The sequence below is a fragment of the Oncorhynchus gorbuscha genome, linkage group LG18, assembly GCF_021184085.1.
Source record: "Oncorhynchus gorbuscha isolate QuinsamMale2020 ecotype Even-year linkage group LG18, OgorEven_v1.0, whole genome shotgun sequence".
Lineage (NCBI taxonomy): Eukaryota > Metazoa > Chordata > Actinopteri > Salmoniformes > Salmonidae > Oncorhynchus > Oncorhynchus gorbuscha.
In genome coordinates, this window is record NC_060190.1 from 47,838,809 (window position 1) to 47,865,120 (window position 26,312).

Below are 26,312 nucleotides of genomic sequence, written 5' to 3' on the forward strand. Positions count from 1 at the left end.
ATACCTTAAAAAAAATGTGTGGCGTGGATCAGTGAACCAGTCAGTATCTGGTGTGACCACTACTTGTCTCATGCAGCACAACACATCTCCTTCTCAAAGAGTTGATCAGGCTGTTGATTGTGGCCTGTGGAATGTTGTCCCACTCCTCTTCAATGGCTGTGCAAATGTGTTGGATATTGGCGGGAACTGGAACACGCTGTCGTCACATTGATCCATAGCATCCCAAACATGCTCAATGGGTCACATGTCTGGTGAGTATGCAGGCCATGGAAGAACTGGGACATTTTCAACTTTCAGGAACTGTGTACAGATCCTTGTGACATGGGGCTGTGCATTATCATACTAAAACATTAGGTGATGGTGGCTGATGAATGGCAAGACAATGGGCCTCAGGATCTCGTCACGGTATCTCTGAGCATTCAAATTGCCATTGATAAAATGCAATTGTGTTTGTTGTCCGTAGCATATGCCTGCCCATACCATATCCCACCGCCGCCATTGGGCACTCTGTTCACAACGTTGACATCAGTAAACCCCTCGCCCACACGACACCATTTGTCCAGTACAGTTGAAACCGGGTTTCATCCGTGAAGAGCACACTTCTGCAGCGTGCCAGTGGCCATTGAAGTCGGTACCCACTGAAGTTGCTTACTACCCTAGTGAGGGCGACGAAAACGCAGATGAGCTTCCCTGAGACGGTTTCTGAAAGTTTGTGCAGAAGTTCTTTGGTTGAGCAAACCCACAGTTTAATCAGCTGTCCGGGTGGCTGGTCTCAGACGATCCAGCAGATGAAGAAGCCGGGTGTGGACGTCCTGGGCTGGAGTGATTACACGTGGTCTGCTGTTGTGAGGCCGGTTGGACGTACTATCAAATTCTCTAAAAGTATGTTAGAGGCAGATTATGGTAGAGAAATTGACCTTCAATTCTTTGGCAACAGCTGTAGTGGACATTTCTGCAGTCAGCATGCCAATTGCACACATCCTCAAAACTTGACATCTGTGGCATTGTGTTGTGTGTCAAAACTGCACATTTTAGAGTGGCACAAGGTGCATCTGTTTAATGCGGTTTAATCAGCTTCTTGATATGCCACACCTGTCAGGGAGATGGATTATCTTGGCAAAGGAGAATACTCACTAGCAGGGATGTAAAGAAATTTGTGCACAACATTTGAGAGAAAAAAGCTTTTTGTGCATATGGAACATTTCTGGGATCTTTTATTTCAACTCATGAAAACACTTTACATGTTGAGTTTTATATACATATATGTTTTTTTACCTACTGGGAACTGGTAGGTTCCCTAGCAAAGTATCTAAAAAGTAGTAAGTAGTTGCTAAAATGCTGAAGTTGTCTGTGATAAGATTTGCAACCTTTGGGTTGGTAGACATTTGCATTACATGCCAACCAACCACCCTACTTTCGTTTTTATCTTAAGTAACCTTCTGTCTTATGTAACCATGCCAAAACGTGACATATCATATTAATTTGAGTGTACCCAGATTTACATTTAATATGTTATGTCTAGTGTATAAGACCAGGTTGGTTGAACTTCTGCAGGTTGCCAGGGCAGGGCATCATGTGATTTATGAGGGCTGAGTAGTTGCTTAGTGCTGACCCTCTTCTGGGGGCGGCAGGTAGCCTAGTGGTTCATGGCCCCATTACAGCTTTAAAATGTATGCCTTTCATACACCTTTCCAACATACTTCTCAGTATTTGGTATTCAGACTTACCTTATTCAGTCGCATAATTCTACCTTGGGCACTCTGAATATATTTCATTCCACAGCTGAAAACCCTCCCACTTGCTGGCCAACAGATTTTTTTAGTGGAGTTTTCATTCAATAGTGTTTTGTACTTCTTAGTTTGAATTTTGTCGACAGACTAGAATAAAGCGAGAGAACGGGTTCAGATCAATTAAAGAAAGCCATCTAAAGATATGCATATTTGTCTCTGTTTCAGCACCAATTGGTAGAATTAAAAATACTCTGATCTTGTATATTATTTAGGTTTAGGAAAGTATTTATAAAGCATTAAAAAAAACAGGTTTGGAGAGCCTTTACGCTCAAAAGAAAAAAAGGGTGGTTTGACTCATTCAGAAAATTGCCACATTCAGTTCCAAATAAAGCGCCATGCGTCTGGTTCAAACTGTTACGGCTAGGTCTGCACTCCACTCCACAACAATGTTTATCATCAACTGCTACTAATGATCCTCAGCAACAACCACGCTGCCATGACGGCGTTTACAGATGTAGTACATGAAAGTAAATGAAACAATGTAATTAAATGGAATAACAATGTAGGCTATACCAACTGAAGGAACTAACAGTAAATTAGCAGTTGAATGTGTGGTTATTAGCCTACTGACGGTCGATACTGATAGTGGCTAATCAGGGTAGGCTGCTGAGGGGAGGACGGCTCATATTAATGGCTGGAACGGAACTGAATGGCTTCAGACTATGTGTTTGATGTATTTGATACTATTCTACTCATTCCGCTCCAGCCATTACCACAAGTCCATCCTCCCTAATTAAGGTGCAACCAACCTCCTGTGTGGCTAATATTTAACATGATAGAAATAGGAGACAGAGAAAGTCGGGCGAGCCTATAATTAAGACATTCGAGAGTGCCCATCCCTGCAAGTTAAAAGGCTGTGCAATTTCAATTCTGCATAATGGCACAGCATTTCATTAACTTTACTGTGGGGAAGTGTATATGTTATTATTCAGTTTGCTGCCGGACGACTGGTTTCCCATTTGTCTCCGGCGATTATAAGGTCAAATATATCTAAAACAAGTGTCATTCATATTTACAATTCACTTATCCAAATGGATTACTCATTTACCTAGCTCTTATCAAGTTGTAATTTACAGTGCATGGAGAATGATGTTTTTTCTATTGGGAAAAAATTAAGTAGATGCTTTTTCCAACTTGCAACTGGTAGGTTCCCTAGACCTTATTAATGGCATTGGTGGAAAAGGACCCAGTTGTCAAACTTGAGTAAAAGTAAAGATACCGTAATAGAAAATGACAAGTCACCCAGTAAAATATTACTTGAGCAAAAGTCTAAAAGTATTTGGTTTTAAATATACTTAAGTATCAAAAGTAAATGTAATTGAAAAAAATTACTTAAGTATTAAAAGTAAAAGCAAATTCCTTATATTAAGAAAACCAGACAGCACCATTTGTTTAAAAAATATATATATATATATTTTTTACAGATAGTCAGGGGCACGCTCCAACAATTTACAAACTAATAATTTGTGTTTAGTGAGTTCACCAGATCAGCGGTAGTAGAGATGACCGGGGATTTTCACTTGATAAGTGTGTGAATTGGACCATTTTCCTGTCCAGCATTCAAAATGTAACGAGTACTTTTGGGTGTCAGGGAAAAAAAAATCTTTAGGAATGTAGTGAAGTAAAAGTAAATATAAATAGTAAAGTGAATTACAGATACCCCAAAAAACTACTTAAGTAGTACTTTAAAATATATTTACTTAAGTACACCACTGATGTACACCACTGATTAATGGTTTCCTTGCGCGTTAAGATGGTGGCATTATTTAAGGAATTAAATTAAGGTCAGAATATGCTTATCTGTAGACATCTCCGCCACATCTTAATTTATTCTATCTCCACCCCAAACGCATAGCGGGTGAATAGAATGCTATTCTCATGCTTAAGTTAAAGGTCAGAGTACTGTTGGAATCGGCTAAACTTTGAACATTGAGATATTAAATAAATGATAGAGACAAAGCCTTGAATAGAAAGAGTTTGTAAAAAGCCAGAAGGCTTTGGAATATGTTTGATGGAGGAGAGGAGAGCGATGTGTTGATATAGGGAAGACAGTTTGGATATATGTGGATTAGGTGAAGGAGGGTTGGAGGTCAGGAGGTGAGGGGTGAGGTCAGATCCCCTTAAGGGAGTAATAGAGTTGGTATCTGGTTACCTTCTTTCCTGTGGAGAGCCATAAAATGTAAGGATTGGAGAGAAAGGGGAGTGTATTAAGTAGGATGCATATAAACTGTGATGTCTGAAACCTTTTGCTGTCTGTTTACAGCTGTACAAAACCTTTGGGGAATGATTAAACTTGGTTAAAGCTTCTCTAGTGTCCGTGAGTTATTTACTCTGAAAAATAAGAACCGAACAGTACGCATAGAGAAAAAAAGAGAATTACGTTCCATTTATGCATGCTTATCTCGGGTCGGAATCGGCCCCTAAGAGCATTGGGCTAGTAACCGAAAGGTCACTGGTTTGAATCCCCGAGCCGACTAAGTGAAAAATCTGTCTGTACCCTTGAGCAAGACACTTAACCCTAAATGCTCCGTTAAGTCACTCTGGATGAGAGCGCCTGCTAAATGACTTAAATGTAATGGCCTTTTCCCTATATTGATCTCTTCCGACTGACCACACTAAAGGCCGGTTGGGCGTCCCCGCCCAGCCCCACTGGCAATACCATTCCCTCAGGACCAGTAAGAACCTTGCAGCTGAGGGAACTCCTATGTTGTTGGCTGTTCATGTCATGATCTCAGTTCAAGTCATGATATCATCATGCACTCTTAGAAAAGAAAAAGGTGCTATCTAGAACCTAAAAGGGTTCTTTGACTGTCCCCATAGGAGAACCCTTTGAAGAAACCTTTTTGGTTCCAGGCAAAGGCGGAGGTGTTGCTAACATTTACGATGGCAAATTTCAATTTACAAAAAAAATTACGTTTTCGACTTTTGAGTTTCTAGTCATGAAATTATGCAGTCTATTCAATCACTTTTTATAGCTACTGTTTACAGTGCTCCTGGGCCATATACAGCGTTCCTCATTGAGTTCCCTGAATTCCTATCGGTCCATGTAGTCATAGCAGATAATATTCCAATTTTTGGTGACTTTAATATTCACATGGAAAAGACCACAGACCCACTCCAAAAGGCTTTCAGAGCCAACATTTCTCTGGACCTACTCACTGTCACAGTCATACCCTGGACCTAGTTTTGTCCCATGGAATAAATGTTGTGGATCCTAATGTTTTTCCTCATAATCCTAGACTATCGGACCACCATTTTATTACGTTTGCAATTGCAACAAATAATCTGCTCAGACCCCAACCAAGGAGCATCAAAAGTTGTGCTATAAATTCACAGACAACACAAAGATTCCTTCATGCCCTTCCAGATTCCCTCTGTCTACCCAAGGACGCCAGAGGACAAAAATCAGTTAACCACCTAACTGAGGAACTCAATTTAACCTTGCGCAATACCCTAGATGCAGTTGCACCCCTAAAAACTAAAAACATTTCTCATAAGAAACTAGCTCCCTGGTACAGGAGAACCTTCCCAAGTTCTCTCACGTCACCCCGCTCCTCCGCTCTCTCCACTGGCTTCCAGTTGAAGCTCGCATCCGCTACAAGACCATGGTGCTTGCCTACGGAGCTGTGAGTGGAACGGCACCTCAGTACCTCCAGGCTCTGATCAGGCCCTACACCCAAACAAGGGCACTGCGTTCATCCACCTCTGGCCTGCTCGCCTCCCTACCACTGAGGAAGTACAGTTCCCGCTCAGCCCAGTCAAAACTGTTCGCTGCTCTGGCCCCCCAATGGTGGAACAAACTCCCTCACGACGCCAGGACAGCGGAGTCAATCACCACCTTCCGGAGACACCTGAAACCCCACCTCTTTAAGGAATACCTAGGATAGGATAAGTAATCCTTCTCACCCCCCCCTTTAAGATTTAGATGCACTATTGTAAAGTGACTGTTCCACTGGATGTCATAAGGTGAATGCACCAATTTGTAAGTCGCTCTGGATAAGAGCATCTGCTAAATGACTTAAATGATTAAATGTAAATGTACACAGAAAATACCCGAGCTTTGAAGCAAGCTTCCAGAAAATTGTAACGGAAATGACGCCACACTAAACTGGAAGTCTTCCGACTAGCTTGGAAAGACAGTACCGTGCAGTACCGAAGAGCCCTTACTGCTGCTCAATCATCCTATTTTTCTAACTTAAGAGCCCTTACTGTGCTGCTCAATTCCTTTTTGATACTGTCGCAAAGCTAACTAAAAAGCAGCATTCCCCAAGAGAGGATGACTTTCACTTTAGCAGTGATAAATTCATGAACTTCTTTGAGGAAAAGATTATGATTATTAGAAAGCAAATTACGGACTCTTTAAATCTGCGTATTACTTCAAAGCTCAGTTGTCCTGAGTCTGCACAACTCTCCCAGGACCTAGGATCAAGAGAGACGCTCAAGTGTTTTAGTACTATATCTCTTGACACAATGATGAAAATAATCATGGCCTCTAAACCTTCAAGCTGCATACTGGACCCTATTCCAACTAAACTACTGAAAGAGCTGCTTCCTGTGCTTGGCCCTCCTATGTTGAACATAATAAACACTGGCTCTACACTGGCTTCCTGTCAAAGCGAGGGCTGATTTCAAGGTTTTACTGCTAACCTACAAAGCATTACATGGGCTTGCTCCTACCCATCTTTCTGATTTGGTCCTGCCGTACATACCTACACGTACGCTACGGTCACAAGACGCATGTCTCCTAATTGTCCCTAGAATTTCTAAGCAAACAGCTGGAGGCAGGGATTTCTCCTATAGAGCTCCATTTTTATGGAACGGTCTGCCTACCCATGTCAGAGACGCAAACTCGGTCTCAACCTTTAAGTCTTTACTGAAGACTCATCTCTTCAGTGGGTCATATGATTGAGTGTAGTCTGGCCCAGGAGTGGGAGGGTGAACGGAAAGGCTCTGGAGCAACGAACCACCCTTGCTGTCTCTGCCTGGCCGGTGCCCCTCTTTCCACTGGGATTCTCTGCCTCTAACCCTATTACAGGGGCTGAGTCACTGGCTTACTGGGGCTCTCTCATGCCGTCCCTGGAAGGGGTGCGTCACCTGAGTGGGTTGATTCACTGATGTGGTCATCCTGTCTGGGTTGGCGCCCCCCCCTTGGGTTGTGCCATGGCGGAGATCTTTGTGGGCTATACTCAGCCTTGTCTCAGGATGGTAAGTTGGTGGTTGAAGATATCCCTCTAGTGGTGTGGGGGCTGTGCTTTGGCAAAGTGGGTGGGGTTATATCCTTCCTGTTTGGCCCTGTCCGGGGGTGTCCTCGGATGGGGCCACAGTGTCTCCTGACCCCTCCTGTCTCAACCTCCAGTATTTATGCTGCAGCAGTTTATGTGTCGGGGAGGGGAGGGGGGGGGGGGCTAGGGTCAGTTTGTTATATCTGGAGCACTTCTCCTGTCCTATTCGGTGTCCTGTGTGAATCTAAGTGTGCGTTCTCTAATTCTCTCCTCTCCTTCTTTCTCTCTCTCGGAGGACCTGAGCCCTAGGACCATGCCCCAGGACTACCTGAAATGATGACTCCTTGCTGTCCCCAGTCCACCTGGCCGTGCTGCTGCTCCAGTTTCAACTGTTCTGCCTTATTATTATTCGACCATGCTGGTCATTTATGAACATTTTAATATCTTGGCCATGTTCTGTTATAATCTCCACCCGGCACAGCCAGAAGAGGACTGGCCACCCCACATAGCCTGGTTCCTCTCTAGGTTTCTTCCTAGGTTTTGGCCTTTCTAGGGAGTTTTTCCTAGCCACCGTGGTTCTAAACCTGCATTGCTTGCTGTTTGGGGTTTTAGGCTGGGTTTCTGTACAGCACTTTGAGATATCAGCTGATGTACGAAGGGCTATATAAATACATTTGATTTGGATATGAAATGTAATATGAAGTAAAACGTCATTCTTTATGACTGCAGACGAAAGACTTGTGGACATGTGAGTTCTGCTATGGACAACACATTAGACAGTACCATCTTGAGGGTAAGACTTACTTTCAACAACTATTTAGGCCAAGAAAAAAGTTAACAGAACAAGTAGAAACAGCTGGATCCTTCTTGTTTGTACTCACTGTTTACACTTTCACCTTTTTACTTTCGTTACTTACTCTGGTGTTGACCTGTCTGTCAAGTGCTGCTGCATCACATGGTGTCACCTACCTGACGCTACTTTATCTATTTAGATTTCGGTCATGCCTCTAATTATCGGGTCTGTTTTTATCTCTCCACAGACACAGGTGTCAAAGGGGATGTTTTCTTCCCAGGTTACTATGATTCAGAGTTTGACTGGATCAATGAAACAGCCAAGGTAAAATGTTTGTTTGTCTGTTGCATGAAGCCTCCCTCCTCTCTCCCCTCCATAGCATTTTGACATACCTTGTTGTGCTACTGTAGTGTACTCTTCTCATACATAGGACTAAAGAGTTTTTCGATGTATACTTGCTGGCAAATATGAAATGAGCATGTTGCATGAACCAATATAATTTATTTTTATGGAAAAATCTCAAGCTGTTTCGGTTTGTTTCTTGTTTTATTTTTCACCCATTGTACTGTAGTTCAAGTAGAGTTGGAGTGAGTGCTTGGAAGGTACGGGCTGCTTGTTAGTTTTGGAACACAGCATGTACCTTGTTCAGGTTGATGACATGATGAGGGAAAGAACTTCGTGAGCCTGTTGACTTGACTCCTTCAGCTTAAGTGACTCTCCCCTGAGACTCATACTGTGATGTTCTATGCAATTTGGTAATTTAGTAGGATGTCCATGGTCTATAAATTGATATTCTCCAGAGGCCCAGCAATTCATTTTGTCCTTTCTAGTGGACATCAGTTCTCATCAAGAAATGTCCTCTGTAGTGGACACCCAGATGCCGCAACTATGTTTTTTAACTACTATACCCATTGACTGTAATGTACATTTGTCTTTGTTTTTTTGGGGGGGAGGCTCAGGAGAATAGACACTGTATATACAAAAGTATGTGGACACCCCTTCAAATTAGTGGATTCTGCTATTTCAGCCACACCTGTTTCTGAAAGGTGTATAAAATCGAGCAAACAGCCATTCAATATCCATAATATCCACTCAGTAACTTTCAATGTGACACCGTCATAGGCTGCCACCTTTCCAAAAAGTCAGTTTGTGAAATTTCTGCCCTGCTAGAGCTGCCCCGGTCAACTCTGTGCTGGTTTTGTGAAGTGGAAATGTCTAGGAGCAACAACGGCTCAGCATGAAGTGCTAGGCCACACAAGCTCACAGAACGGGACCGCTGAAGTGCGTAGCGAATAAAAATAATCTGTCCTCGGGTTGCCACACTCACTACCGAGTTCCAAACTGCCTCTGGAAGCAACATCAGCACGAGAACTGTTCGTTGTGAAACTCGCTGCCATTGAACTCTGGAGCAGTAGAAATGCGTGATGAATCGTATTTCACCATCTGGGCAGTCCGACGGACGAACCTGGATTTGGCAGATGCCAGGAGAACACTACCTGCCCCAATGCATAGTGCCAATTGTAAAGTTTGGTGGAGGAGGAATAATGGTCTGGGGCTGTTTTTTGTGGTTTGGGCAAGGCCCCTTAGTTCCAGTGAAGGGAAATCTTAACTCTCCAGCATACAATGGCATTCTCTCATTCCTGTTTCAGCATGACAATGCCCCCGTGCACAAAGCGAGGTCCATACAGAAATGGTTTGTCGAGATTGGTGTGGAAGAACTTGAGTGGCCTGCACAAATCCCTGTCCTCAACCCCATTGACCACCTTTGGGATGAATTGGAACAAGAGGTCGACTGATTAATCTGAATGGCCGATTAATTAGGGCCGATTTCAAGTTTTCATAACAATCGGAAGTCGGTATTTTTGGGCGCCGATTTTCTAATTTTTATTATTTTTTAAATGTATTTTGTATATACATTTATTTAACTAGGCAAGTCGGTTAAGAACACATTCTTATTTTCAATGACGGCCGAGAAATGGTGGGTTAACTGCGTTGTTCAGGGGCAGAACGACGGATTTTCACCTTGTCAGCTCAGGGGGATCCAATTTTGCAACCTTACAGTTAACTAGTCCAACGCAATAACGACCTGTCTCTCTCTCGTAGCACTCCACAAGGAGACTGCCTGTTACGCAAATGCAGTAAGCCAAGGTAAGTTGCTAGCTAGCATTAAACTTATCTTATAAAAAACAATCAATCATAATTACTAGTTCACTACACATGGTTGATGATATTACTAGATATTATCTAGCGTGTCCTGCGTTGTATATAATCTGACGGAGCAAACAAGCATACAAGTATCTAAATATCTGACTGAGCGGTGGTAGGCAGAAGCAGGCACGTAAACATTCATTCAAACAGCACTTTCATGCGTTTTGCCAGCAGCTCTTCGATGTGCGTCAAGCATAGCGCTGTTTATGACTTCGAGCCTATCAACTCCCGAGATGAGGCTGGTGTAACCGAAGTGAAATGGCTAGCTAGTTAGCATGCGCTAATAGCGTTTCAAACGTCACTCGCTCTGAGCCTTCGAGTAGTTGTTCCCCTTGCTCTGGTGGTGGTGGCTGTCGTTGTGTTGCTGGTTCGAGCCCAGGGAGGAGCGAGGAGAGGGACGGAAGCTTATACTGTTACACTGGCAATACTAAAGTGCCTATAAGAACATCCCATAGTCAAAGGTTAATGAAATACAAATGGTATAGAGGGAAATAGTCCTATAATTCCTATAACTACAACCTAAAACTTCTTTCCTGGGAATATTGAAGACTCATGTTAAAAGGAACCACCAGCTTTCATATGTTCTCATGTTCTGAGCAAGGAACTGAAACGTTAGCTTTCTTACATAGCACATATTTCACTTTTACTTTCTTCTCCAACACTTTGTTTTTGCATTATTTAAACCAAATTGAACATGTTTCATTATTTACTTGAGGCTAATTGATTTTATTGATGTATTATATTAAGTTAAAATAAGTGTTCATTCAGTATTGTTGTAATTGTCATTATTTCAAATAAATAAATAAAAATAGGCCGATTAATCGGTATCGGCCTTTTTGGGCCTCTAATAATCGGCATCGGCGTTGAAAAATCATAATCGGTCGACCTCTAATTGGAACACCCAATATCAGTGCCCGACCTCACTAATGCTCTTGTGGCTGAATGGAAGCAAGTCCCCCGCAGCAATGTTCCAACATCAGTGGAAAGCTTTCCCAGAAGAGTGGAGGCTGTTATAGCTGTAAAGGGGGGACCAACTCCATATTACTGTTCACTTACACATACGGACTAATACATACACACTTAATCTCGCTCTCTTCTCTCACTCTCTTTCTCTCTTTTCTCCTTTCTTTTTTCTCTGGATTACAATTATCATCATGAATATTAAGGCTATACGCACTACATGTTACACACATAGACATTCAAACATGCAAATTGGCATTATTTATTTGGACATCACACATTATAGTCTTACTCTTATACAGATATCGTACACACTCTGAAACTATCCTCCGCCATTGTCGCAACCCCTATTACCAGGCTGTTCAACCTCTCTTTCATATCGTCTGAGATCCCCAAGGATTGGAAAGCTGCCGCAGTCATCCCCCTCTTCAAAGGGGGAGACACCCTGGACCCAAACTGTTACAGACCTATATCTATCCTGCCCTGCCTATCTAAGGTATTCGAAAGCCAAGTCAACAAACAGGTCACTGACCATCTCGAATCCCACCGTACCTTCTCCGCTGTGCAAACTGGTTTCCGAGCCGGTCACGAGTGCACCTCAGCCATGCTCAAGGTACTAAACGATATCATAACCGCCATCGATAAAAGACAGTACTGTGCAGCCGTCTTCATCGACCTTGCCAAGGCTTTCAACTCTGTCAATCACCATATTCTTATCGGCAGACTCAGTAGCCTCGGTTTTTCGGATGACTGCCTTGCCTGGTTCACCAATTACTTTGCAGACAGAGTTCAGTGTGTCAAATCGGAGGGCATGCTGTCCGGTCCTCATGCTGTCCGCTGCCTGCACCCGCATGCCCGACTAGCATCACCACCCTGGATGGTTCCGACCTTGAATATGTGGACATCTATAAGTACCTAGGTGTCTGGCTAGACTGTAAACTCTCCTTCCAGACTCATATCAAACATCTCCAATCGAAAATCAAATCAAGAGTCGGCTTTCTATTCCGCAACAAAGCTTCCGTCACTCACGCCGCCAAACTCACCCTAGTAAAACTGACTATCCTACCGATCCTCGACTTCGGCGATGTCATCTACAAAATTGCTTCCAACACTCTACTCAGCAAACTGGATGCAGTTTATCACAGTGCCATCCGTTTTGTCACTAAAGCACCTTATACCACCCACCACTGCGACTTATATGCTCTAGTCGGCTGGCTCTCGCCACATAATCGTCGCCAGACCCACTGGCTCCAGGTCATCTACAAGTCCATGCTAGGTAAAGCTCCGCCTTATCTCAGTTCACTGGTCACGATGGCAACACCCATCCGTAGCACGCGCTCCAGCAGGTGTATCTCACTGATCATTCCTAAAGCCAACACCTCATTTGGCCGCCTTTCGTTACAGTTCTCTGCTGCCTGTGACTGGAACGAATTGCAAAAATCGCTGAAGTTGGAGACTTTTATCTCCCTCACCAACTTCAAACATCTGCTATCTGAGCAGCTAACCGATCGCTGCAGCTGTGCATAGTCTATTGGTAAATAGCCCACCCATTTTCACCTACCTCATCCCCATACTGTTTTTATTTATTTACTTTTCTGCTCTTTTGCACACCAATATCTCTACCTGTACATGACCATCTGATCATTTATCACTCCAGTGTTAATCTGCAAAATTGTAATTATTCGCCTAACCTCATGCCTTTTGCACACAATGTATATAGACTCCCCTTTTTATACTGTGTTATTGACTTGTTAATTGTTTACTCCATGTGTAACTCTGTGTTGTCTGTTCACACTGCTATGCTTTATCTTGGCCAGGTCGCAGTTGCAAATGAGAACTTGTTCTCAACTAGCCTACCTGGTTAAATAAAGGTGAAATAAAAAAATACAAATAAATAAACTCTCACTAAATCACATCCAATATCATGCACATCAACTTACTCAGATTTAAGACACACATAATATCTTGTCTCAATTTTCGAACATTTGTGGCACTGGCTCACAGGCAAACAGGCAAGGGAATAAAACATATATTGCTAGAACCTATTTTAAAAAATATATCTAAATATCATACATTTGAAAGCTCTAGTTTGGACTGTCATAATAGCTCTGATGGCAGTAACTTTTAATTATTTCTGTCATGGACAAAGGAACTCAAAAAGTGTGATATTAATTAACAACAATTTCAATCTGAATGTGCAAATAGTTAAGAACGATTCGCAAGGAAGGTAGATCCCTTTTTTTAAATGAAAGTGAATGAAAAAGAGATTTGTCTCATTAATCTGTGGTCCAAATCGGGATGATCGATACTTCTTTGAAAATAATGATCAAATCATTATGGTAGGAGACTATAACACAGTGTTAAGTACCTCATTGGAACACAAAGGAAATCACTCTACAAACTATCATCACTGTGCCCTTAAGGAAATCACACATATTATGGACACATTAGAAAAAGTGGATATTTAGAGACTAAAATCCCCAACCTAGTGAGATATACATGGAGGAGACTTAAGAAGGTATTCATGATGACTTAGCTTGATTTATCTATTTCTCTCTTGCCACAAAGGTTAAAAAAGATTTAATAGGAGACGGAATGCGATTGGATCATCATCTAATTGGCCTTCACATAACTCTTATAACATTTCTACGTGGACAGGGATATTGGAAATTTAATCAGTTTACTGGAGGACAACTTAGTTAAAAATAAGACAAAATAATTTATAACTGAATTTTTCCAGTATAATATAGGAACAGCAAACCCACTTATTGTTTGGGATACCTTTAAATGTACCTTCCGAGGTCATTCAATTCAGTATTCATCAATAATAAAAAAGCAGTTCCTGGCTAAAGAGACTAGACTAACAAGGGAAATACATGAACTAATCGTACAGGTAGATAGCAATAAAAACAATATCACAGAGATACAAAGTAAGTTAATGGAAAAATAAAAATAACTTGAACTTATTCAAGGACGATCTAATGTAATCTATTACAAAAATAAAGCAAACTGGATGGAATATGGAGAAAAATGCACAAAATTATTCCTCAATCTCCATCACAGGAACACTAACAAAAATAATTTGCAGAAACTCGTTACTGAAGACGGAGTCATCTATGATTCTCCGAATATTTTAAGCAGATGTTCTCTTTTTGGTCTCCTCCTCTCCCACTGAATGAAGATTACGGTAAGGAATTCTTTCCAAATAATAAAAAAATTTTAACATTTAACAAATGTACAGAAAAATAACTTTTTGAAAAATAACTTTGAGGCTATTAAATCCTTTCAGTCTGGAAAAAAACCCAGGGCTCGATGGCATACCGGTAGAGGTATATGAAGCCTTTTTTTAAATACTAAAAGCTCCATTGTTAGATTGTTTAACTACTCCTATAGAAATGGTAGTCTGTCAGGTACTCTGCAGGAAGGTCTGATTTCACTATTATTAAAACAAGATAACTTGTGCTATACAGACTGCAAAATAGTTGGGAAGAAATTTTTGATGTACCGATTCCATGGTACAGGGTATATGAGTTGATATATAAAATTATGCAAGTTTCAAGACTTCGTGCTTTTCAGCAAAAATTATTATATGGAATTCTTGCCACCAACAAAGTGATGAAAATTTGGGGCATAAAATCATCAAAGCTCTGCAGATTTTGTTGTGAGGATACAGAATCAATAGACCATTTATTTTGGTATTGCCCTCAGGTAGCCTGTTTCTGGTCTCTGGTTCAGGAATGGCTGACAATGCATAACATTGATCTAAAATTGACACTAGAAATAGTACTGTTAGGAGATCTGGAGAGACCGGGTGAGTCAATTACTAATACTCTTAGTAAAAGTATTTATCTTCAACAATCTGTGGATTCTATGCGATTAGATAGATTGAAATTGTACGTTAAAAATCACAGCATAGTTGAAAGATATGTTGCATAGAAATCCGAAGAGGGTGGCCAGCAGAGATAGGTGGGATGGGATGAGGGAAGCTGAGGGTTGGGATGTGGAATTGGAGACAAGTGAGAGTAGAGTTGCTGGGCGGGAGATAGAATGATGGTCAAAGATAAAGTGAAAAAATAAAGTCAATATAAAACTGAGGGGCAGTGTTTTTACAGCTAATGCTGGTTTGCCTGAGGCTGATGCCGTGCAGGTGTTTGTACACATGCATATACACACTCTCATTCAAATAAAACATACACGGACACACACATATGTAAATAGTGGGGGGGGGTCTTGTCGCTGACTCCTCATCTGTCTGCTCATCCACTGTCCCCTCATCACCGGTCAAAATCTCATTAAGAGTCTTCAGCTCCACTGAGATCTGCTCCACTTTATGTTTTGTGTCCGCTGAACATGAGAGCGGAGGGTCCCCGCTTTTTGGGGGGACCTTGTGGGAGACCTGTCGACGTGCCCTTGAGCAGGGCGTTGACCCTGGATGCTTCTGTGTGTCGCTCCGAATGGGAGTCTGTTGGATGACAGGTGTGGTGTAATTGTTGAGCAGCTTCACTACAAGTATATTGTATGTTTTGGATATTCAATAAAAAAATATATTTTAAAAATCCATATTAATGCCCATGATTTTGGAATGAGATGTTCGACGAGCAGGTGTCCACATACTTTTGGTAATGTAGTGTAAGAGCTGGCAAATACCATCGTCATTAAAAAATGATCTCTTTCTCTTTTGAAATTACAGCCTGCCGTACTGCATCAATACCAACGAGTGTGTGTATACCAGTGTAATACACACACACACTAATAAAGCTCATTTTCTCTATCCTTCCCTCTCCCTCCCAGGCCTCCAAGCAGCACAGGTTGAAGCGCTACCACAGTCAGAGCTATGTCAATGGCTCCAAATGTGACCTGAACGGGAGCCCCAGGGAGACTGAAGTCAGGGTGAGAGACGGTTTCTTAAGATTGCAATAACAACCTGAACAACCTGTTTTATATTAAATAAATATTGAATAAATATGTAAAACTGCAAACACATCAGATATGACTGGTGTGACTCCCTGACAAACTGTGACCCCTGATCTTTTGTGGTCTGTGTTTTTCAGTTTGTGTGTGAGAAGTGGTCGGGTGACTACGTGGCCCGTGTGGACGAGCCCCAGTCCTGTCGCTACGTACTGACGTTCCACACCACCCGCACCTGCCTGCACCCCTTCCTGTGTCCGCCCTCCACCGCCAAGCCCCAGGGCATTGTGTGCCAGCCAGCCCTCAGCACCCAGCAGTACATGGACTATGTCAAGGCCCAAGTCTGTGAGTAATCAGGCAGGATCGAGGTCTGTGGGAGGCTGCTTACTCTTCATGTATTGTGATATGAAGCCTGGCTAAATATTTTATTTCACAAGCCCTGAGGAATAATGTAACCTTCCTTCTCTCTATCGCTCTCATGTTCAGCGGACACAAAACGTAAAGTGGAGCAGATCTCAGAGGAGCTGAAGACTCTCGATGAGATTTTGACCGGTGATGAGGGGACAGATGGCACAGCGGATGAGCGGACAGACGAGGAGTCAGCTACACCAACCGAAGTACCAGATGTCCTGGGGTCAGACACAGAAGGTTCAATACCCATTTCTTGCATCAAAGTACTTAATTTTTGGGGTGTGTGTTGGTCTGATAGGAGACACCACTAATTTCTGTGAGGGAGTGACAAATCCAGGGGGTACCACAGCAACTGACACACTTCAGAGCATCAGGTACATACAGTCAGTGATCATAATATCTTTCAACTTTAGTCTTCCACAGGATGGCGCCAACAGCTTTCTGTTTTGACAGACTGGAGAGGGTGCCTTTGATAATCAGCTCACAGATAATGAGGTCACAGAGGATGGTAATTAATTGACATTTATAAACACTACTCACTACAATATCACATCTGATGCTTTGAAGTGTCATCCTTTTGGTTAAATTCTATCAGGTGTTTTTGATTCCTCGCAGCTTTTGGAGATGAAACATTCAACTCCAAGGTCATCACAGACCCTGCAGACCTGATGAAATGTGTGCAGCATCTAAAAGAGAGCAACAGAAAGGTTGGTGCCGCCTTCAGGCCGGGCTATGGAACAGTTACCTTTTCCCCATAGCCGTGGATTCATAATAAAATCAAATCAAATTTTATTTGTCACATACACACTGTTAGCACATGTTAATGCGAGTGTAGCGAAATGCTTGTGCCTCTAGTTCCGACAATGCAATAATAACCAACAAGTAATCGAGCTAACAATTCCAAAACTACTACCTTATAGACACAAGTGTAAGGGGATAAAGAATATGTACATAAAGATATGAATGAGTGATGGTACAGAGCGGCATAGGCAAGATACAGTAGATGGTATTGAGTGCAGTATATACATATGAGATGAGTATGTAAACAAAGTGGCATAGTTAAAGTGGCTAGTGATACATGTATTACATAAAGATGCAGTAAATGATATAGAGTACAGTATATACATATACATTTGAGATGAATAATGTAGGGTATGTAAACATTATATTAGGTAGCATTGTTTAAAGTGGCTAGTGATATATTTTACACAATTTCCCATCAATTCCCATTATTAAAGTGGCTGGAGTTGAGTCAGTGTGTTGGCAGCAGCCACTCAATGTTAGTGGTGGCTGTTTAACAGTCTGATGGCCTTGAGCTAGAAGCTGTTTTTCAGTCTCTCGGTCCCAGCTTTGATGCACCTGTACTGACCTCGCCTTCTGGATGATAGCGGGGTGAACAGGCAGTGGCTCGAGTGGTTGTTGTCCTTGATGATCTTTATGGCCTTTCTGTGACATCGGGTGGTGTAGGTGTCCTGGAGGGCAGATAGTGTGCACCCGGTGATGCGTTGTGCAGACCTCACTACCCTCTGGAGAGCCTTACGGTTGTGGGCGGAGCAGTTGCCGTACCAGGCGGTGATACAGCCCGACAGGATGCTCTCGATTGTGCATCTGTAGAAGTTTGTGAGTGCTTTTGGTGACGAGCCAAATTTCTTCAGCCTCCTGAGGTTGAAGAGGCGCTGCTGCGCCTTCTTCACGATGCTGTCTGTGTGGGTGGACCAATTCAGTTTGTCTGTGATGTGTACGCCGAGGAACTTAAAACTTACTACCCTCTCCACTACTGTTCCATCAATGTGGATAGGGGGTGTTCCCTCTGCTGTTTCCTGAAGTCCACAATCATCTCCTTAGTTTTGTTGACGTTGAGTGTGAGGTTATTTTCCTGACACCACACTCCGAGGGCCCTCACCTCCTCCCTGTAGGCCGTCTCGTCGTCGTTGGTAATCAAGCCTACCACTGTTGTGTCGTCCGCAAACTTGATGATTGAGTTGGAGGCGTGCGTGGCCACGCAGTCGTGGGTGAACAGGGAGTACAGGAGAGGGCTCAGAATGCACCCTTGTGGGGCCCCAGTGTTGAGGATCAGCGGGGTGGAGATGTTGTTGCCTACCCTCACCACCTGGGGGCGGTGAGGAAGTCCAGTACCCAGTTGCACAGGGCGGGGTCGAGACCCAGGGTCTCGAGCTTGATGACGAGCTTGGAGGGCACTATGGTGTTAAATGCCGAGCTGTAGTCGATGAACAGCATTCTCACATAGGTATTCCTCTTGTCCAGATGGGTTAGGGCAGTGTGCAGTGTGGTTGAGATAGCATCGTCTGTGGACCTATTTGGGCGGTAAACAAATTGGAGTGGGTCTAGTGTGTCAGGTAGGGTGGAGGTGATATTGTCCTTGACTAGTCTCTCAAAGCACTTCATGATGACGGAAGTGAGTGCTACGGGGCGGTAGTCATTTAGCTCAGTTACCTTAGCTTTCTTGGGAACAGGAACAATGGTGGCCCTCTTGAAGCAAGTGGGAACAGACTGGGATAGGGATTGATTGAATATGTCCGTAAACACACCAGCCAGCTGGTCTGCACTGTATTGTCCTCAAAGCGGGCAAAAAAGTTAGTCTGCCTAGGAGCAAGACATCCTGGTCCGTGACTGGGCTGGTTTTCTTTTTGTAATCCCGTGATTGACTGTTGACCCTGCCACATACCTCTTGTGTCTGAGCCGTTGAATTGAGTTTCTACTTTGTCTCTATACTGACACTTAGCTTGTTTGATTGCCTTGTATTCGGTCATGTTTCCGGTCACCTTGCCCTGATTAAAAGCAGTGGTTCAGGCTTTCAGTTTCACGCGAATGCTGCCATCAATCCACGGTTTCTGGTTTGGGAATGTTTTTATCGTTGCTATGGGAACGACATCTTCAACGCACGTTCTAATGAACTCGCTCACCGAATCAGCGTATTCGTCAATGTTGTTGTCTGACGCAATACGAAACATATCCCAGTCCACGTGATGGAAGCAGTCTTGGAGTGTGGAATCAGATTGGTCGGACCAGTGTTGACCTCAGCGCGGGAGCTTCTTGTTTTAGATTCTGTCTGTAGGCAGGGATCAACAAAATGGAGTCGTGATCAGCTTTTACGAAAGGAGGGCGGGGCAGGGCCTTATATGCGTCGCGGAAGTGAGAATAGCAGTGATCCAAGGTTTTCCAGCCCTGGTTGCGCAATCGATATGCTGATAAAATTTAGGGAGTCTTGTTTTCAGATTAGCCTAGTTAAAATCCCCAGCTACAATGAATGCAGCCTCCGGATAAATGGATTCCAGTTTGCAAAGATTCAAATAAAGTTTGTTCAGAGCCATCGATGTGTCTGCTTGTGGGGGAATATATACGGCTGTGATTATAATCGAAGAGAATTCCCTTGGTAGATAATGCGGTCGACATTTGATTGTGAGGAATTCTAAATCAGGTGAACAGAAGGACTTGAGTACCTGTATGTTGTTATGATCACACCACGTCACGTTAACCATAAAGCATACGCCCCCACCCCTCTTCTTACCAGAAAGATGTTTGTTTCAGTCTGCGCGATGCGTGGAGAAACAGCTGGCTGCACCGATTCCGATGGCGTCTCTCCAGTGAGCCATGTTTCCGTGAAGCAAAGAACGTTACAGTCTCTGATGTCCCTCTGGAATGCTACCCTTGCTCGGATTTCATCAACCTTGTTGTCAAGAGACTGGACATTGGCGAGAAGAATGCTAGGGAGTGGTGCACGATGTGCCTGTCTCCGGAGTCTGACCAGAAGACCGCTCCGTTTCCCCCTTTTACGAAGTCGTTTTTTTGGGTCGCCGGCTGGTATCCATTCCGTTGTCCTGGGTGAAAGGCAGAACACAGGATCCGCTTCGCGAAAGTCATATTCTTGGTCGTACTGATGGTAAGTTGTCGCTGCTAGTATGTTCAGGAGTTCTTCTCGACTGTATGTAATGAAACCTAAGATGACCTGGGGTACTAATGTAAGAAATAACACGTTAAAAAAAACTGCATAGTTTCCTAGGAACGCGAAGCGAGGCGGCCATCTCTGTCGGCGCCGGAAGTTCCATTTCTGCAGGAATACCATTTCTGTGTATTTAAATTTCAATACGGTTATTTGACTTCCCTTTCAGAAAGCACAAAATGAAGCCGAAAGAGAGGCACTGAGGAAGAAAAAGGAGAGACGTGGAGCCGAGGATGAGGATGGAGAAGAGCGTCTCCTGTGGCACGAGTTTGATGAAGAGATAGCTGGCCTTTTACCCTTTAGTGTGTACTTTACTGTATTTATTCTTGGGATATCAGTTTTCTGGTGGAAAAGTAAAAAAATGACTAGGGGACATCTTTAATATTTATATTATTTCAGTCATATTTACTTGACAGGCTCAATGGTGCTGTCTTCCTTTGACTTGATGGGCTTCTCTCTATGTTCTAGGCTCAGCAGGAGCTGGACACAGAGGGTCTGAAGGGGGAGTTTGACCGCACTCAGGCCACCCAGACTCTTGAGACATCTCTGGACAAGCTGCTGAACCGCTTAGAGGACAAAGACGCCGGGGACACAGAGGCAGAGCACCTGACAGAGGGAGGCCAGAAGGCCAATGACCCAGCCAGGGGCCCCCCCAACAGCCAGGTAACTGAGCTCTCCACCAAAGGCTCCACTCACTGGGCCTGGGTCTACGTGTTCATAGTTCAAACATCTAACTTCTGTGTATATTCATTTCTTGTTCCATCCCATATTCAGTACCTTTGGAGATTTGAGGTTCAATGCTCAAGGGAGATTAAAACCGCTGTAGGCTATATCAGCATACTGACTATATGAAGATAAATGATAGAATAGCTTCAATATGCTGGATTCATGTAGTTACATTTTATTTGCCACTGTCACTGCTGGCATACAGTACTAGTCCAAAATTAGTAGGTTTTTCTTTATTTTTATTATTTTCTACATTGTCGAATTATAGTGAAGACATCAAAACTATGAAATACGTCCCTTCCGTCTTCAAGAGAGCGAGAGTTGCACCCCTTCTGAAAAAACTTACACTCGATCCCTCCGATGTCAACAACTACAGACCAGTATCCCTTCTTTCTTTTCTCTCCAAAACTCTTGAACGTGCCGTCCTTGGTCAGCTCTCCCGCTATCTCTCTCAGAATGACCTTCTTGATCCAAATCAGTCAGGTTTCAAGACTAGTCATTCAACTGAGACTGCTCTTCTCTGTATCACGGAGGCGCTCCGCACCGCTGCTAACTCTCTCTCCTCTGCTCTCATCCTTCTAGACCTATCGGCTGCCTTCGATACTGTGAACCATCATCCTCTCCACCCTCTCAAAGTTGGGCATCTCCGGCGTGGCCCACGCTTGGATTGCGTCCTACCTGACAGGTCGCTCCTACCAGGTGGCGTGGCGAGAATCTGTCTCCTCACCATGCGCTCTCACCACTGGTGTCCCCCAGGGCTCTGTTCTAGGCCCTCTCCTATTCTCGCTATACACCAAGTCACTTGGCTCTGTCATAACCTCACATGGTCTCTCCTATCATTGCTATGCAGACGACACACAATTAATCTTCTCCTTTCCCCTTCTGATGACCAGGTGGCGAATCGCATCTCTGCATGTCTGGCAGGCATATCAGTGTGGATGACGGATCACCACCTCAAGCTGAATTCGGCAAGACGGAGCTGCTCTTCCTCCCGGGGAAGGACTGCCCGTTCCATGATCTCGCCATCACGGTTGACAATTCCATTGTGTCCTCCTCCCAGAGCGCTAAGAACCTTGGCGTGATCCTGTTCTCAACTAACATCAAGGCGGTGGCCCGTTCCTGTAGGTTCATGCTCTACAACAATGACCCTGCCTCACACAGGAAGCGGCACAGGTCCTAATCCAGGCACTTGTCATCTCCCGTCTGGATTACTGCAACTCGCTGTTGGCTGGGCTCCCTGCCTGTGCCATTAAACCCCTACAACTCATCCAGAACGCCGCAGCCCGTCTGGTGTTCAACCTTCCCAAGTTCTCTCACGTCACCCCGCTCCTCCGCTCTCTCCACTGGCTTTTCGCATCCGCTACAAGACCATGGTGCTTGCCTACAGCTGTCAGTACCTCCAGGCTCTGATCAGGCCCTACACCCAAATAAGGGCACTGCGTTCATCCACCTCTGGCCTGCTCGCCTCCCTACCACTGAGGAAGTACAGTTCCCGCTCAGCCCAGTCAAAACTGTTCGCTGCTCTGGCTCCCCAATGGTGGAACAAACTCCCTCACGACGCCAGGACAGCGGAGTCAATCACCACCTTCCGGAGACACCTGAAACCCCACCTCTTTAAGGAATTTAGGATAAAGTAATCCTTCTCACCCCCCTTTAAAATATGTAGATGCACTATTGTAAAGTGGCTGTTCCACTGGATGTCATAAGGTGAATGCACCAATTTGTAAGTCGCTCTGGATAAGAGCGTCTGCTAAATGACTTAAATGTAAATGTAAATGTAAATAACACAAATGGAATCATGTAGTAACCAAAAAAGTGTTACATTTAGATTTGTTTATTATAGATTATTCAAAGTAGCCACCCTTTACCTCGATGACAGCTTTGCTGTGTTGGGTCATTGTCCTGTTGAAAAATCAATGTGTGTTATTTCATAGTTTTGATGTCTTCACTATTATTCTACAATGTAGAAAATAGTAAATAAATAAATAAAGGGAAAACCCTTGAATGAGTAGGTGTGTCTAAACTTTTGACTGGCACTGTACATTTTAAGTTACGACATTGTAGAAAAAAGCCCTTTTCAAATACATGTGAGTAAGACACTTCTATAACAGATCCCCCCTACATCCTGCTTCCCTACGTATACTTGTTGGGAGGGGACCTCTCTTTGTCTCTCGTCTCGTCACACCAAACCAAGCGACTGACGACCATGTTCAAATCAGAGTTACTAAGTATAAGACGAGCAGCAGCCCCGATGGGGAGGTCGAAGTTCAGGAGATGGGCGAAGGCGACCTCCAGTGGCAGCATATTAAGGACATGGTTAAAGGACAGCTAGAGAAGGCGGGACTGAAGGCCGAAGGTAGGAGGGGGGGTGGCAAAAAACACATGGCCTATCGCTCTCTTTTCCGCCTGCTTTCTTTAGCGTATGATCATGCAAAGCTCCTCTCATCTAATTTTGGTCGGGTCCTAAAAATAGAATGACACAACAGAGCTACGCATCACATGATCATCTCTTATCTATTGAAATTCTCTTTTAAAATTCCCTTCCACAGATCACTATTGGGGTGTTGCAAAGATCCTGTGTGAACATGTTATCTGAGGAAGTTTCTGGGTGTGCTAGCGATAATTACATTTCACAATAGGATTTGGCCTCACAGTATGAAATATTTATGTACAAGAGGTGTACAGTCGTGGCCACAAGTTTTGAGAATAACACACATATTAATTTTCACAATGTCTGCTGCCTCAGTTTGTATGATGGCAATTTGCATATAGTACAGATTGTTATGAAGAGTGATCAGATTAATTGCAATGTCCCTCTTTGCCAAGCAAATGAACTGAATCCCCCCAAAACATGTCCACTGCATTTCAGCACTGCCACAAAAGGACCAGCTGACATCATGTCAATGATTCTCTCGTTAACACAGGTGTGAGTGTTGACGAGGACAAGGCTGGAGATCACTCTGTCGAGCTGATTGAGTTCGAATAACAGACTGGAAGCTTCAAAAGGAGGGTGGTGCTTGAAATCATTGTTCTTCCTCTGTCAACCATGGTTACCTGCAAGGAAACAAGTGTCGTCATCATTGCTTTGCACAAAAAGGGCTTCACAGGCTATTGCTGCCAGTAATATTTCACCTAAATCAACCATTTATTGGATCATCAAGAACTTCAAGGAGAGCGGTTCAATTGTTATGAAGAAGGCTTCAGGGCGCCCAAGAAAGTCCAGCAAGCGCCAGGCCCGTCTCCTAAAGTTGATTCAGCTGCGGGATCGGGGCACCACCAGTACAGAGCTTGCTCAGGAATGGCAGCAGGCAGGTGTGAGTGCATCTGCACGCACAGTGAGGCGAAGACTTTTGGAGGATGGCCTGGTGTCAAGAAGGGTAGCAAAGAAGCCACTTCTCTCCAGGAAAAACATCAGGGACAGACTGATATTCTGCAAAAGGAACAGGGATTGGACTGCTGAGGACTGGGCTAAAGTCATTTTCTCTGATAAATCCCCTTTCCGATTGTTTGGGGCATCCGGAAAAAAGCTTGTCTGGAGAAGACAAGGTGAGCGCTACCATCAGTCCTGTGTCATGCCAACAGTAAAGCATCCTGAGACCATTCATGTGTGGGGTTGCTTCTAAGCCAAGGGAGTGGGCTCACTCACAACACATCTTCCCTAGAGCAACTTCTCCCAACCACCCAGGAACAATTTGGTGACGAACAATGCCTTTTCCAGCATGATGGAGCACCTTGCCACAAGGGAAAAGTGATAACTAAGTGGCTTGTGGAACAAAACATTGATATTTTGGGTCCATGGCTAGGAAACTCCCCAGACCTTAATCCCATTGAGAACTTGTGGTCAATCCTCAAGAGGCAGGTGGACAAACAAAAACCCACAAATTCTGACAAACTCCAAGCATTGATTATGCAAGAATGGGCTGCCATCAGTCAGGAGGTGGCCCAGGAGTTAATTGACAGCATGCCAGGGCAGATTGTAGAGGTCTTGAAAAAGCAGGGTCAACACTGCAAATATTGACTCTTTGCATCAACTTCATGTAATTGTCAACTAAAGCCTTTGACACTTATGAAATGCTTGTAATTATACTTCAGTATTCCATAGTAACATCTGACAAAAATATCTGAAGACACTGAAGCAGCAAACTTTGTGGAAATTAAAGTGTCATCCTCAAAACTTTTGGCCACGACTGTAGATGCAACAGTGACACTGTCTCATCCATTTTCATAATCCGCCTTTAATGTGCTTTCCATGTGCAGTTTCTGTTCTCTGTTCTTATTTCTGAAGTGTTTGCTTTCTGTATCTGGTATTGTGATAGAATCTTTCCAGTGGGGTTTCTGGCTGATATTCAAGACCATATTTGTGCACAGTTGCACATTTCAAGCTGCCCATGTGTAATGTGTTTGTTGTATATTTATACTGTATGTGTATGAGAGGTTAGGCGATGTGGCATCTTTTGCCTGTTTGTATGCATTTGCTTTATTTGATGTAAGTGAAACAGCTATAAGTATGGTAACTTTATTGTATTTCTTTTAAGGTAAAATTGAGGTGAAGATTTGAACACTAAGGCGCATAGGTTTCCTCAGTGATAAATGCATGCCATTTAGCCGACAATTTTATCCAAAGTGACAGTCAGGCATGCATACATTTTACATATACAGTGGGGAGAACAAGTATTTGATAACCTGCAAAATCGGCAGTGTTTCCTACTTACAAAGCATGTAGAGGTCTGTAATTTTTATCATAGGTACACTTCAACTGTGAGAGACGGAATCTAAAACAAGAATCCAGAAAATCCCATTGTATGATTTAAGTAATTAATTTACATTTTATTTCATGACATAAGTATTTGATACATCGGAAAAGCAGAACTTAATATTTGCTACAGAAAACCTGTTTGCAATTACAGAGATCATACGTTTCCTGTAGTTCTTGACCAGGTTTGCACACACTGCAGCAGGGATTTTGGCCCACTCCTCTATACAGGCCTTCTCCAGATCGCGGGGCTGTCGCTGGGCAATACAGACTTTAAGCTCCCACCAAAGATTTTCTATTGTGTTCAGGTCTGGAGACTGGCTAGGCCACTCCAGGACCTTAAACTGCTTCTTACGGAGCCATTCCTTAGTTGCCCTGGCTGTGTGTTTTGGGTTGTTGTCATGCTGGAAGACCCAGCCACGACCCATCTTCAATGCTCTTACTGAGGGAAGGAGGTTGTTGGCCAAGATCTTGCGATACATAGCCCCATCCATCCTTCCCTCAATACGGTGCAGTTGTCCTGTCCCCTTTGCAGAAAAGCATCCCCAAAGAATGATGTTTCCACCTCCATGCTTCACAG

The 26,312-nt window shown here is 43.6% G+C and overlaps 1 protein-coding gene across 1 annotated transcript; it reads left to right on the plus strand.

Annotated features, from left to right (window-relative positions):
• Nucleotides 1-680: 680 nt before the first annotated feature.
• On the plus strand, nt 681-25,537 carry LOC124004168 (protein OS-9-like). Its single transcript, XM_046312943.1, has 11 exons — nt 681-854; nt 7,742-7,805; nt 8,053-8,129; nt 15,765-15,863; nt 16,025-16,226; nt 16,368-16,529; nt 16,908-16,999; nt 20,423-20,569; nt 20,722-20,966; nt 23,076-23,335; nt 25,515-25,537. The coding sequence occupies exons 1-11, from the start codon at nt 681-683 to the stop codon at nt 25,535-25,537; spliced, it is 1,545 nt and encodes a 514-aa protein (XP_046168899.1).
• Nucleotides 25,538-26,312: the final 775 nt, after the last annotated feature.

Bases quoted from the DNA above. Each gene is read 5' to 3' on its own strand.
- LOC124004168 (XM_046312943.1), top strand. From the start codon at position 681: ATGAGCTTCCCTGAGACGGTTTCTGAAAGTTTGTGCAGAAGTTCTTTG. The intron at 20,967-23,075 runs GTTCATAGTTCA...CATGTGAGTAAG, and splicing joins CACTGGGCCTGGGTCTACGT to ACACTTCTATAACAGATCCC. The intron at 23,336-25,514 runs GTAGGAGGGGGG...ATTTCTTTTAAG, and splicing joins GGCGGGACTGAAGGCCGAAG to GTAAAATTGAGGTGAAGATT.